Source organism: Parasteatoda tepidariorum, chromosome 9 (assembly GCF_043381705.1).
Source record: "Parasteatoda tepidariorum isolate YZ-2023 chromosome 9, CAS_Ptep_4.0, whole genome shotgun sequence".
Taxonomy (NCBI): domain Eukaryota; kingdom Metazoa; phylum Arthropoda; class Arachnida; order Araneae; family Theridiidae; genus Parasteatoda; species Parasteatoda tepidariorum.
The window spans coordinates 39,940,633-39,955,853 of record NC_092212.1 but is presented as its reverse complement, the minus strand read 5'-3'; the positions used below and the strand labels follow the sequence as shown (position 1 = coordinate 39,955,853).

Genomic DNA, 15,221 nt, shown 5'->3' with positions numbered 1-15,221 from the left:
GAATATAAACTCTTTCATTAATGGTATATTCTATTCTCCCTTTTAAAATATCATTGGGAATTCTAATAAAAATATATGTTTCATTGTTTAATCTATAAATACAACACATACAAAATTAATAAGAAATTGAGCAAAATATTAGGCTATGTCTTTTAGTGAATAATGTACGGCTTATGGATTAACTAATATTAAATTCTGAATTATAATCTATACCATCTTAACACTAAATAAGAAATATAATCTACTAGGAAGCAAACTAGGTTTTAAAATTCAGAAAAACTACGACAATGGGAAATCTATCTTTAACTATAGATGCTTCATGGATAAATAAGATTTCTCAATAAAAAAATAAAATAAATTATCTTTCCCTTTTTGTATAATTGACCTTTGAAATCACCAGCCATTTTTGGGATGAACATTATATATTTATGAACAAATTCTCGAAAAATATAATTTACTCAAAATAAAATAGCTTATAAATAAACTCTAATTAAAAATAAATAAAATTTTGATTATTTTTATTAATATATTTGAGACAGTTTCAAAATAATTTTAGTTTTAAAGATAAATTTCAAGATAAAATTAATATTTATATAAAATGAATACACTCAAGGAACTGAAGCGGAAAGATCTACTTTATCATTTAATGTGTTGTGTGATGGGAAAAGTTTTTAAACCATCAAAAATGTAGTGTTCCTAAACAATGAAAAGTTGAAACACTTAATAATGATGAAAAATATAAATTTAAGTTTCTTAGAGAAAAAAATAATACATTCATTGTATAAAATAATTTGCATTGTAAATAAGAATTTTTCCCACTAAATAATAAATCACAGAAGTCCTAAGTTATTTTTAAAATGCTTATAAGTAATCTTCATATATATATATATAATAGAATTAAATATACAAACAGAATTTTCAAATAAGATTTAGTTAAATAAACTAATTTAACAAGTATTATAATACTTGTTAAATTAGTTTATTTAACTAAATCTTATTTGAAAATTATTCAAATAAGCTTCACTTCATGGTAAGAAAAAAAATAAAGTAGCATAAAGAAAAAAAATAATTCATTTGAAAATATATCAATAATTATCAGTGAATAACTGTAAAATAATTTGCATCTAATACAAAATTTCAGCTCTGTAATAAAATAGAATATCATACAATAAAAAGTACATGTTCACAGAAAAATGCAGCAATATTAAGCTCTATTACAAAAAATATAAAATATATGTTTTAAAAAATTTTACTTGTAATAAATTTTAAAAAGAAAAAATATTTTCACTTTCTATATTCAAATTATTTCCTATTAATAAAAGTTTCAGCATAAAAAAGCGCAAATATAAATAGTTTTTATTCATGCTAGAAAGAGCTAAAATCCACAGCGTGAATGTTTCCAAATACTTTAAAAATGTTAAATAACAGTTTACAATAAAAATAATTCTTGAAAACATTGATTTCTTTAAATAATTAAAACTACAACTTATGCTTAATTAATTAGTTATACAGAAATTAAAATATCAAATGCTCTTTCTTAAGAATACAAAACTTTTTCACTGAAAAATTAACCTCAACATCCNCTTGCCGCATAATTTTTAAAAATCGCCGCATCCTAGCCGCATAATTTTTAAAAAATTTCCGCATAATTTATAGGGCCCTAGTCATAAATAAAATATATTGAATTACATTCATGCTTTACTTTACTTATTTGTTTAGCCAAAATATAGATTTTTCAATCTTTAAAATAAAAGGTCTTAAAATTAGGAGCAAAATTATGTTTTGGTTAAATAAGATGATGTTAAGAAAAGGAAACTTTTTCAAGAATTAAGATTGCACCCTGAAACAAACTATTTTTTAAAGTAAAAAGTTGTAGAATATTTTTGAAAGAATTTAAAATTAAAGAATCTAAAACTTTTTTTTAGAATTCTTTTCCAATTAGTGCAGGAGAGCCGTTAATGGTTATAGAACTTTCATTTATCTACAACCATCTATTGATTTATCAGAAATTCTATAAATGTATTTTGGGAACCAATTTACAAATTTTTAGCTAAGAAAAAAAAAATTATACTATGATCCTAAATATTTAATTATATATATATATTTAGGTAAATATATAATAAAATAATGCTTCTATTGAATTGAGTTTACATACAAAATACATGTTCCAATATAACTAAAACAAGAATGTAATCATTTCTATACTAAGATTCACTGAATAAAACATAGGTAGTCTCACATAAATGTTATATGGGTACATAACAGTTTTATTCAGGGATTTACCAGAATAAAAGGCAAAAGGTATTGTTTTAAATTAAAAGTGTTAATATGCTCATAATTAAAACTTATAATTCAAATTCAGTTAATTTATGTCATTATTTAAAAAGTCATCATTCAGTCAATTATTCAAAAAGGAATATGTATAGTTTTACATAATTAAAAAATGTCACAGGATTAAACAATATTAGAAGATTATTTAGTAGGTGAACTGCAAATATCACTTAGCTTTGAAATAAGCTAACTTTAATGCTATTGTATATATAGGCCTATAATTAATATTTATTGGTTATGTTTTGATCCACAGGCAAATTTTTCAAATAAAATAGCAACCATTTTATTACTGAAAAAAATGTATATATGTTAACTCCAGATTTCAAAACAATTAGCTAAAAATGTATATCAAATAATATAAATCAGATTAAAATTTTACATTCGTAAATGCTTTTTTTCTTCTTCTTTCAAATGTGAGCTAAATTAGTAAAATATATCTTAGAATTGCTTTAAGCCAAAAATGTTATTCAGAGTCTTAAAACATTTATCTCTTCAGAGCTGCCAGAAATAGATTAGAGCTAAATATTTAATTAAATATAACCTAAAAATATTTAATTAATATCCATAAATGAACAAAATTTAGGTTGGATTTCGAATCACCAGAATGTAAATGTATCACATATGAATTTTTGATAAAATACACATAATATTCAATAGCAAAAAATAAAAAATGATGATTGCAATTAAAACAATAAGCTTTTGTAGACATGCATTTACAAATAGAAAATCAACCATTCAATATTATTATTATCATCGAATGTTGGCATTAATGTTAAATGTAGTAATGAAAACAATGAGTTTTTCCATGAGACATCTACAATAATGTTAAATTAATTCACCTGCAACTTCAACTTCTATCGAATCACATTAAGAAGGACACATTTATTTTTACTAAGCCTTCCCAATAGACGATCACCCAAGTCTTTGCGTATTTCCATCCATGCGTAATTGGGTGAAACAGCTACATCTTCAAGGGCAGATTTACAAGATATTAAGATGCTCAGACAAATGCCGTCATGTTCACCAGTTGGCTGAGCGGAATGTTCAACAGACATTATTCCATGGGGTTTGTGAGGAGGAGGATTTGATCCAAATAGTACCTAAAAATGTTAAGTTGTGATTAGAATTTATTGTTCATATACATTGCATAAGCATGTAAATAAAATGAATTTTTTAAATGCCTAACATTTCTTTATACTACATCAGTTAACATTTTAAATTTTGCTCATATTTTTCATGCAAATAATGGTGAGCAAAAATGACTAGTACCTTCAGAACTAAAATTTCATGCCCTGTCTTAAAATAAAGAAATGTTTGCTAATATTATTAATTGTCTCACCTGAATATATTTTCTTAGTGTTGAGTGGATGCTTTTGGCAGGGTTAATTTCACAAGTAGGGAAATGAACATTTCCTTTCTCTGATATCAAAACATGAATCCTATTACTGAAATTAGAAATAATAAAACCAATCAGCTTTTTTTTCCCTTATTTTCTCTGCTTTTTAAGTAAACCAAATTTTAGTTAGAAAGATTAAAGAAACATTTCATTTTAATTTGAATCTTCAAAAAATACAAAATCAAGTTATGTAGAGAGAAAGGATTTATTAATTATAGAAAATACAGAGAACCATGGAATTTAATTCATAATTTTATGAAAGTCACACTTAAAGTTTAATTTAAATGCAGAAGCCCAAACTTCTGCTATTTTCTTTGCAGATGAGAAGGTAAATTTCCACCCAGGGGCCCCCACCAGGGGGGGAGGTGGGCGCACGATGCGCCCACCTAAAGCTTGGGGGGGGGAATTTTTACACTAAATAAAACGAATAGTTTGGGGGGGGAATTTAGACGAGAGAATTTTTTTTTATAGTACATAAATAAAAGAATATATTTCAAGAAAATATATATATAAAATATATATATTTTTATTCTTTATATATATTCTTTATAAATAAAAGAATATAAAGAAGAATTTATAGTACATAAATAAAAGAAGCAACTGGCCATTTGACAAATGGTATCAACTGTCACTCTACTGAGTATCAAGATTGAAGAAATTGATTGATTTCGGTAAGTGCAAAAAATATAAATTTATATTCTTACAATTAATTATTACCAATATATGTCACACATTTATTTGTGCTTTTTCCCCTCTTTAATTCAAAACTATTTACTCTTTGTAGTCAAGGGCTTCAAAATTATTAATAATGTTTTTATTATTTTTATTACTACAAACATTAAAAAATTTTCAGTATTCATTTAAAATATATTGAAAACAATGAAAAAATCTAACATTTTCGTTAATTTAATATAATTACCATATGAGGTAAAAATGTTATTAAAATCACTTACAGTTAGTTTCTCGTAGTTGGAAATAGAAAAGAAAAAGAAATGATNTATTTTTTTACTTATTATTTCCCACCCCCTTTTTTCATATGTCTATAATTTTTCTTTGTTTTTTTCTTCATTTTGAACTTTTATATATATATATATATATATATATATTATCATCGTTAAAATAATAAATTTTTAATCTGAAAAATTTTTGCTTTGCTTCCTACAAAAATATCATGCTTTTATTTTCAGGCCATTTTAACCCTTTATCTATCGCATTATGTTGCAGATGACTTTTCATGTATATTTTTTTGTTTTTCTTAGTTGGAAATACATCAAATAACATATTTTTAGAGTAAAAACATTTTGCCCATTTTTGTACAAAGAATTTGTACGATAGGATCATTAGTCCACCTCACAGAAAAGTACAAGGAATGGTACTTTCAAATACCAGCAGAATTCCAGCCATAATACTAAATTAATGTATCTTGTACTTTTAAGTACCGTCGGTAGATAAAGAGTTAAAATGGGCCCCCCCCCCAATGAAAAAAATCGTAACAATAAGAAATGAACATAATTCCACAAACGAAGCCAGCCATTTTTTAAAGAATATCTCCTATAAATTGTAGTTCTTTTGTATGATTAGTCCATATTTACACCTTTTCCTACACTCTGCTTCTATATTTTGCTAAAACAAAATTGCTCTCTTGAGCATGGTTCGTTGATTTAAATCACGATTTAATGCAAGTGCTTTTTTAATTTAAATCATTTTTTTCAATTTAAAATTTTTGTTTCTATTTTTGGTGTAAAATATTTTCATATAACTAGATCACAAAACTTCTGATGGTTATAAAAATCCTGAATTGAATCCTGGATCTTGTAATTTTATTATATAATACATGCTATAATGTTAAAGCAACTCCAAAGTATTCCAAAATCTTATATCCAGAGAAAAAAATTATCTTCATATGAAATAAAAAATTAAATGACTATAAACTAATATCCAGAATGTTGTATTTATAATCCAGATTTAAAAAATAATAATATTTGCATTACATAAAAATAAAAAAATAAATAATTCAGTGCAGTGTTAAAGTGTTCCTTTCAGTTTTTTTATTTCTTACTGAATGTAATGCTTACAATTTATTTATTTTAGTTTTTTTTCTTGCATTAGTTAATGGTGTGCAGTTATTCGGTTTTCATTAAATTATGCTCATAAATTATGCTCATCTATAATTAATCACTAATTAGTGATTAAACGTTTTCATGGGTTTTGAAAAGTATTTGCACATATACACATCAACACCTTTCTCCTTTCTGCAGACAGAAATTTCCTGTGTAGCTAGGTTGTAGATTAAATGAAAATTTAGTTTATGAGTTAAAAATAATAATATATATAAGTTATATTATTATTAACTTCATTTAATAAAAATAATTAAATTATTCAATTCAAGGGAATTAAATTAAAATATGTTTTCATTCAGGGTCTGATGCACATTCCATTTGAAATAAGGAGACAGATCTACTCGTATCTCTAGGATAGTCAATTGAGGGTTACAGTTTTAAGCAAGATCATGCCAAGGATTCAGAAAAATGTATACAAATACAAATGTTTAGAATTACTGTGCCATAAAATTATCAGGGGCGACAAATGGAACACTCATTGCAAACAAGCTCACAAATTTAAATTTAATAGTGGTGTTGAAATAAAGCGAAAAGTATTGGAAATTAAACATGCAAATGGGCAATGGCAGAAAGTTGATACCATATTTAAAGAAAACGGCTCATCTTCACGAAAAGCTGATTCAACTGTAGATGTTGCCCAAACAGAAGCAGTACCTTTGAAATCTGCAGAGTTTGTAGTATCAGCCGATCCATGCACCAAAGAAAGCGCACCAAGTACTAAGGATACTATCGAAATAGATTTACTGCCAGTAAATTTGCCCAAGTTAGTAGAATCAGATTATTCATGTGCCAAAAGAGACACACCAATTGATACAGCATCACAAGTAGAAGTAATCCCGGCGAAATCTCCCGAGTTGGTACAATCAGCCGATTCATGTACCAAAGAAAGCATATCACTCAATGCAGCAGAAGAACCCAAACGGAGAGAATCGTCATCTTCAAAAAGAATATTTGCTCCTAGAACGCCTTGTTCAAACAGTGAAGACGAAAGTACGATTGGGGCTGGAAATATCTGGGCAGAAAATGACCCAATATGCTTTGCTGGAAAGCGTTTGAACTCATATTCAATAACGCATTTGTTGAAAATTGGTGCATGTCAACCAACAGAGTTACATTTAGACTCCGGAGTAAGTGGCCGACAATTTTCAACTATCTGGTATAGAGCAAAACTACCAGATGGAACCGAAAAATGCAGAAAGTGGCTATCCTATAGCCCCGCCACTCATAAGGCCTACTGCATATATTGCATAATGTTTGGTGGCCCCAAAGCATCCAACGTATGGACTGAAAGTGGATTTTGTGATATGGACCATGGGCTGCGAGATATCACGAGGCATGAAAAAACATTGAACATGTTGATGCTGAAAAGGCAGTTATCCGCTGGTTACGAGGGGAGCGCATAGATAGAAGGAATGCAACAATTCAAAACGTTATAGTAGAGCAAAATCGCCATGTTGTGAGTTGCATGATTGATTGCGCGAAATATCTTGCAACAGAAATGATGGCATTTCAAGGACACGATTCAAAATCAGGTAAATTTTTGAACTTGTTCAGGGTTATAGCGAAGCATAATCCTTATGCACAAAGTTATTTGGATAAACTAGACGCTGATCGCGAAAAAAAGAAACACATTGCGTCAAACCTCCTGAGTTGGCGCGATCAAAACAGACTTATCCAGGCAATGGAGTTATGCATCATCAATGAAATTGTTCCGAGTCTTAAACTACACAAGGTATGGTCACTCATTATTGATTGCACTCAAGACGTCAGCAAGAAAGAGGTAATGGCTATTATTGTTCGCTACCTAGAGAATTCATCGAATCAAAATGAACCACCAAAAGTAGTTGAGCGTCTACTGAAAGTATTAACACTCAAATCATCCACAGGAGCAGCTATGAAGGAAATAGTTCTTCAGACTCTTAAAGAATCCAAAATTCCGCTAGAAACCCTCGTTGGGCAGAGCTACGATGGTGCTCTCAATATGCGTGGCGATTTCAAAGGTTTGAAAACACTGATCCAGGAAGTTGCACCAAAGGCTGAATATATTTGGTGCAGTAGTCACCGTTTTAATCTAGCGATAAACGCAGTCGGTAAATCGTCGATTGAAATGAAAAGAGCCATTGATATGCTACAAGACTTATACGTCTTTATGTCTGGCTTTAAACGGAATGCAGTTTTCGTAGAAGAGCAAGGAAATGGACAATGTCGGTCGTTAAAGCGAGTCCAGACAACGAGATTTAGCAGTACTAAAGACGCTGTAACTACTATACTAAAGACTTTTACTACTGTAATTTCTACATTGAAAAGAATAATTGGAGATCCGCACATGGAACATGAAACCATCACTAAAGCGACTGGTTTGCTGCACAGAGTACAAGATATCAACTTTGTTGTGTCTCTCTATATACTGGATAAAATTTTTACCATTACATCTCCTGTGACAATATTAATGCAGGGAGTTGCAGTCGACCTGGCCCAAGCAGCCCAGTTGCTTGAAATTTGCAAGATTGGCATCAGGAAATTAAGAGAAAATGTGGACACATCGTGGAAAAAAATATGGGAGTTGTCATGCACATTTTCCGAAACTCATGGCATTGATACCGAGATCAATCGGAGACAAAGGAGAGTTCCCCACATGCCTGGTGAAAATTGCCGGGATGAAAGACTTCATGGAGAAGAATTACTAAAAACGAGTTTATATATTGTGGCTTTGGATGGTTTGAGCATTCAACTTGAAGATCTTTTTCCGGAAAAAAATTTGACTTTATACCGTCAAATGAGTCTTTTTAGCGAAAAAAGTTTAAGATCTTCGACATTCAAAGCTACAAAAGATGACATAGGCTTTCTATGCAATAAGTACGGTCTCGATGCTGACGAAGCCGTTAATGAATTGGAGAACTTTAGAGATCTTTATCTTGAATTGGGAGAAGATGACAGTGAAATTCATAAGAAATATCAAAATGCAGCATCACTGGACACAGAGAAAGAAAGCTCACAGTCTGAAATTGACGAATCAGATATGGCGGTTCCTTATAAGGATTGGAGGAAGTGTGGATTTTTTCCCCCACTGAAAGTAGCTTTCGAAATTTCCGCATTTCCTACAATAACATGCATTTATAAGATCTTGACCATTCTACCAGTCACAAGTTGTTCCGCTGAAAGAGCGTTCAGCAGGCTTAAAATCATCAAAAATAGATTGCGGTCTACCACTGGCACGAAGCGTCTTAACAGCTTACTGATAATTGCTGCAGAAAAGGATATATTGCAGAAAGTGTCGACAGATCGTATTATTGATACTTTTGCCATGAGCTCGAAAGTTTTAAAGAAATTATTATTACCAGCCAGTTCTCTTGACTAAAGCAGCAATAATATGATTTGTTGAGACTTTTTTAGATGTATCGTGTACGTTTTAACCCTTACAGTCACTATCTTTATTCAGCGATCAAAGACAAATATTTTTGTGTGTTCTGTGCTACTTTTTACCAAATTAAGGGAAAAATGTAAAAAAAAAATTATGCTTATCTATATAATGAAATAATTCTGTAAAATATAATGCGAATGTTTATTTATTAATTAACAAATATTTTCAACAAATGCATCATTTGCTTTGGTTACTTTTGTACATTGCTTATGAATGAGACTTACATATGCCTAAAAATTTTTTACAGTTTGAAAAAAACCCAATAAGTATGAACTTTTTTGTTTATTAAAAATGTTTGCAGTGAATCAATAAATCTTGAAATTTTTTAATTTTTAAAAAATTATTTTTTTTTAAAAATGGGTAATGAAAATTTGTTTTAAAAAAAAATCTTTACATTCTTAACGGTATAAAGAACCATTTGCATAATTTTTTTGTTAAAAAACGGCGATCGACAGGGCTAAAAAAAATCTCGAAATCATGTCCATTAAATTTGCCTGAAAGGGTTAATTGTGCTAAAATTCAAACTCTTGTGATGATTGCTGCTTGCCATTTGCTGTATTGTTTGGTAACTTCAATAAGCATATTTTTTTTAATTAATAGTTTAAAACTTCTGAGCTCATTAATCTACAGGTGCCATCAGTAATTTATCATTTATTGTAATAGTTTAAGTCAGCCCATTTTCAATTATTTTTTGGGCCGTCTTTTTTAATTTATTTATTTTTGCTTTAAACGTATTTTCAGCATTCACAATCAGGATCAAGGTCTGCATTTGTCATATTATGTGTAGAATGCGAGCAAAGTAGCACTATTTCGAACAAGCTAACATGGAAGGGGGAAGTTAACAATTTTTTTGGGGGGGATGAATGCGCCCAAGAGCTTGGGGGGGGATGGGGGCCACTGTTTCCACCAATTCTTAATATTCTTACAATTATGCTTAACCCTCTCAATAAATTCATGAATTCAGTAAGAAAGTAAGAGTTATCACCGGCACCAGAATAATTAATTACACACTCCAAATATATATTTATATAATTATTATGTTAAAAACAATTGAAAAATTTCAATCTTCTAGAAGTAGAGAGGTGGTGAATCAGGGAACAGAGTGTTCACCTTCCAATGAAGTGACCCAGATTTGAATTTCAGCGATGGCTGATCGATACGAATTCCGCACCCAGCTCGCACCGAAGACAGTGCTGACTTAAAATATCCCCAGTGGTAGACGGATCATGCGTTAGGCCAGCCGTGGGAGATTTTTCATGGTTTTCATTTCCATATATGGCAAAAACGGGTTAGTTTCACCAAAAAGTCTTCCACAAAGTCCAATTTCTCTCAATACTTGATCTTCTGAATTTGGTTCAAAATTGCAAGGCTACAGAGTTGAACATTCGTAGCCCAAAATTGGGTCAGCTCTTCAACGACGGTTATAAAATAAAATATAAAATGTTACGTAGTTCAAAAGAAGATGATTATAATGCATGAATATTTAAAGAATTTCTCCCAATACTTGACCCAAGAGTTCCCTTGTCTTCGCAATTTGTTTCCAAATGACAAGGCTAGGGAGTTGAACACTAGTAGTTGTAAACCCAAAATCAGTTAGGCTGTTCAATGACGGTTATAAAATAAATTATTTTGGGAGTGAGCTACGGTGGCTAAATGAATAAGGCACTGGCCTTTGAATGAGATGGTCCGGGTTCGAATCAAAGAGGTGGCTGGTTGATATGAATTCTGCTCCCATCTCGCACTGACCACAGTGCTGACATAAAATATAATTAGTTGTAGATGGATCATGGGTTAGAATCCCCTTGCTGTTGGGCTGATTGTAGAATGATTTTGAAGTTGCTGTTGTTATGTAAGGCAAATGTGGGTTAGTTTCATCAAAAAGTCCTCCACAAAGGCTAGTTTGCCCCAATGCTTGATAAAGAAGTGCCCTTCTCTTTTGTGTTTAAAATTACAAGGTTATGATAATCATAAACTCAGAATTGGGTTGGCTTTGCAAAACCGGTTATGAAATAGAATAAAATCTTTCAGAAGTTAACTTACTTGGATTTTTTTCTTATCACAATAATTAAACGAAAGAGAAGGTGCTTGTGAGGATAAACAGCAGTTAGTAATGGACGGTGCCATGTTTCAGGTTTCTCTGCGTAAAATTGTTTAGCTCGTTCAATAAGAGGTAGTATATCACAAGCCCGTAGACTGAGCTGATTTAGGTCATCAATCCAACTTGCTTGCAATGATTCTGCATCAGCTCTGGCTACTGTTTTAATTACACCCCCTAAATGAAAGAGATTTAAATTTAAAATATTAAAAGATATAATTTATTGAAGCACAAAAATAACAACAACAATTTTTTTTTTTTTACAGAGACGCTTGTATCAAAACTTAATTGTACCTTAGTTTTCATTAAAAAGAATTTTTGCTAAAGTAAAAATATTTTTAAAAAAAAAAATTATTCTAGAATTTTCTAATTAAATTTGTTAGAATTTTTATTTATAACTTTTCTTAAATTACATAAAAAAAAGCACTTTCAGAAATTGAAAACATAATAATCTTTATATATTTTTCTCTTATGTAGCACCATAAACTTGGACAATCTCTACCTATTCGCAACATAGTCATTATTCCTTTTGTTAGGTTGTCTTAAGCAATAATTTAAGTAGTGTAAAAAAATTGGTTATAGGTTAAGTAAATTGCCCATTGTGCAGCTCTAGTGCGACGTAAAGTAACAACAACAACAACAGGTTAAGTATGCATTAAGATTCATTTTGCTAGGTTGTCTTAAGTAAAAATTTAAGTAGTGTTGAATAGTTAGCTACACGTTAAGTATTTATTTAGAATAATTTTGCATCTTTATAGAAATAAAAATTTAACTAAGACTAAACTTAATGCAGTAACTATTTAGATTTATTTCTGATCTTTTCCAAAATGGCTGCAAAAATTTTAAGCATAAACAGTGCAGCTTACTGTTATACCAATCATTGGTGACAGAACTTGCCTTTTTCGAGCAATATCACATATATACGGTAAGAAGTACTTAAGTTATGGGTTGAGAGGTGCGTGAGGAAGTAGTTCAGCAAATTGAAGATCAGGATGAGTTTTCTGTCTTATGTCACGACGGAGATGGAAATAATTTCAATACTTCTGCTGCCTACTATGCTGACATTTCGCAGTGACATGACAGATTGTGTAATTTAATGACAGCTGAACAGATTTTAAATCATTTCTAAAATTCAATACAAAAAGAACTTCTCTCTTGAAACAACAGACAGGTTTTGAAAACAGTTAAAATTGAAGTTAATATCCTGCTTGTACACAGGCAAAGCAGCAGGTTACAGTTAGACAGTGAAAACGTTTGGTTAATATATAGTATAAGTGTTAGGTGTTAGGATTGAAGGAGGGTTCAAAGAACTAGAATATATAAATACAGTAGCGCTGTACATTCGCTTGGTAAATATTAAATTGGTAACTATTAAAGTTCATATGTTGTACAAGATAATTTTGAAGGGTAACCAAGCTGGTCTCTAAAAGGTGGCTAGTAAATTTAGAGATAAAATATCAGGAAAAAAAATAGCTTTATAAATTTCTTTCTAATGTCATGCGATTAAACAAATCGAAATGAAAAATTGGTATTTAAAATCATAAAAAACACTAAATGCCAGAAACAAACACAAGTTTTTTATTATTCCATTTCTTAAATTCCCATTTTTTATAGTAAAATAGCATGTTACTTGCATTGCCTTTTTTTTAGAGCATCATTCTAAAAAGAAACAGAAAAATTAATACAATAAAGGAAAATTGTACAAAAAATTGTATGAACCTGTAATTTTGCCAGTAAAGACAAATCTGTACCAGTGACCTTGAGCACATTCAACTAGAAGTAATGTAGAAGGTTCAAATTCTAGACCAGTTTCTTCTAAAACTTCTCTTTTGACTGCATCCTGGAAAAATAATAGTAAAAATACTTAACACTTATAACTCAATAAAATCAGCATACTAAACAATCAAAATCTCTACATAAACTGAAATAAAAAGAAAGCTTTTGATATTAAGAACATAAGAAATGCTTCATGGAAATGCTACCAGTAGCCCATCTGCGTCAAAGAGCTAAAAGATAAGTGAGCTCAGGTAAACCATAAAGTTTCAAATGCTTAAAAATTGTTTTTAAAATATCAAAATGCGAACAAATTATGGTAAAATTACTGCCCCTACTATTAGAACAACTTAGAATTAAGCATTGGGGAAGTAATTTTGTCATAATTTGTTCGCATTTTGATATTTCAAAAACAATTTTTAAAACATTATATTTACCTGAACTGACCTTTTTCTATACTTTAATTATGTTCATGACAGAGAACTTGCCATGAAGGATTTCTCCCGAGGTATATAGCATCCTCATAGAGTCATGTAAGATATCAAAAATTGTTTTCTTCAAGGAGCATCTCATGTGCGAGTGGAAAATAATTAAAACCCTGATGTTACCAGTTGCAAATATCAATCTATAATAAAATTACTCACTAGAATATCTTCACCAGGTTCAACCCTACCAGCAGGTAAATACCAAGTACCAGCGCAGGCACTTTTAGCTTCTTGCATCATCAGCACTTCATTCTTTTCATTGATTAGAACAGCAGCTACAATATAGGAAACTGATTTTTTCACAACAGGTTTGTAATCAGAAAGTGACAAGGTTTCCAGACCTCTTGAAACTGAAAATTAAAAAAAATAAATAAAATTAACAAAAACATTATGAAAATACAAAATTAAAACTGAAGGTATATATACTAAGCTAAATAAATAAAAAACAAACACTAAAAAATAAAAAGCTTAAAAAAATAAAAATCCAAACTTTGGACCGCTGTCCTGACCAAACTATTGGGACCATATTTCCTAGATTGCGGCTACCCCCTATATTTCGAGGATCAGAGAAATCCGAATCCGTCGAAATTTTTTTTATGTTTATTCAACGAAAATACGTTACTGTGTCTGATTTCGTAACTTAAAATATCGTCTGAACTAATTAATTACATATTTGCTTGAGGTCATCCCTTCAAACCATTAAGATCGAGTCCTAGAACGTGAAGATCCGATTATGTATTAGATCAAAAGTTCAGGGTGGTCCGTTTTTCATTTTGCACACTGTACCTATTTTACACAATAAAATTTTATTCAACTACAAACATTATACCTTTTATTCTATTTATTCTAATTATTTTCATTTCTGCAGTTCAGTTACACAAAAATTTTAAAGTCTACAAATGCTTTAAAAAAAAAATCTTAACCCTAGATAAATACGACCTTAAATGTTATTTTCACGTGACGAACTCGAATTTCGGGGGCAAAATGTGCGAATATATCCTTTCAAATGTTTGAGCACGCAATGAAGCAAGTAAACGTTTTGGGAAACCTTAAGCGTCTGATACAGCTCATTTAAAATTGTCGGCTCATTTATTTAGGCAGGATTATAGGTAGAAATGATGATTTAAGAATCACAAAATAATAGGAATACAGATTTAAACCAATGTGAGAATCATAATTTAAGAGATCAAAAGATAATTTGAGCTCATGATGCCGTAAGGTTACCACTGAACTAATGTTTTCAAAACGTCGAAATTAAAACTAGTATTTTTGGAAATGCTAAATAGAATCAATACATTTTTAAACATTTTACGAACAGTTTTTAACGCTTGCAATTAAATGTAGTACTTTTCTTTCCTTATACTCAAATATCAAATTTAACAAATCAACCACTGAAGGCATGAAACTACAGTTAGTATTTCTGAAAATGTAGAGTTGACAATCAGAATTCATTTTAAAACATTCTACAGGTTTTTTTGCTTTTTCCAATGCCCACCTGTGTTAACATTTTTCGTCAATTCAGGCACTTACAGGGCAATTTTGTTTTTCTCTCTTTCAAGGGCACCAAATTAGGTGAGCCAACGTTGCTCCCACAGTAAGG

The 15,221-nt window shown here is 30.2% G+C and overlaps 1 protein-coding gene across 1 annotated transcript; it reads right to left on the bottom strand.

Moving 5' to 3' along the window:
* Positions 1-2,640: 2,640 nt before the first annotated feature.
* LOC107454369 (8-oxo-dGDP phosphatase NUDT18) lies at positions 2,641-13,967 on the bottom strand. The gene is made up of 5 exons (XM_043052594.2): positions 13,781-13,967; positions 13,083-13,203; positions 11,309-11,540; positions 3,671-3,776; positions 2,641-3,431 (listed from the first exon to the last, which is right to left on the bottom strand). The coding sequence occupies exons 1-5, from the start codon at positions 13,859-13,861 to the stop codon at positions 3,186-3,188; spliced, it is 786 nt and encodes a 261-aa protein (XP_042908528.1). The 5' UTR covers positions 13,862-13,967; the 3' UTR covers positions 2,641-3,185.
* Positions 13,968-15,221: the final 1,254 nt, after the last annotated feature.

Excerpts from the sequence above, each read along its gene's own strand:
- LOC107454369 (XM_043052594.2), bottom strand. The coding sequence starts at position 13,861 with ATGATGCAAGAAGCTAAAAGTGCCTGCGCTGGTACTTGGTATTTACCT. Across the intron at positions 13,204-13,780 it reads AACCTGGTGAAGATATTCTA|GATGCAGTCAAAAGAGAAGT; the intron begins GTGAGTAATTTT and ends TTATTTTTCCAG. Across the intron at positions 3,432-3,670 it reads CACTAAGAAAATATATTCAG|GTACTATTTGGATCAAATCC; the intron begins GTGAGACAATTA and ends TAACATTTTTAG.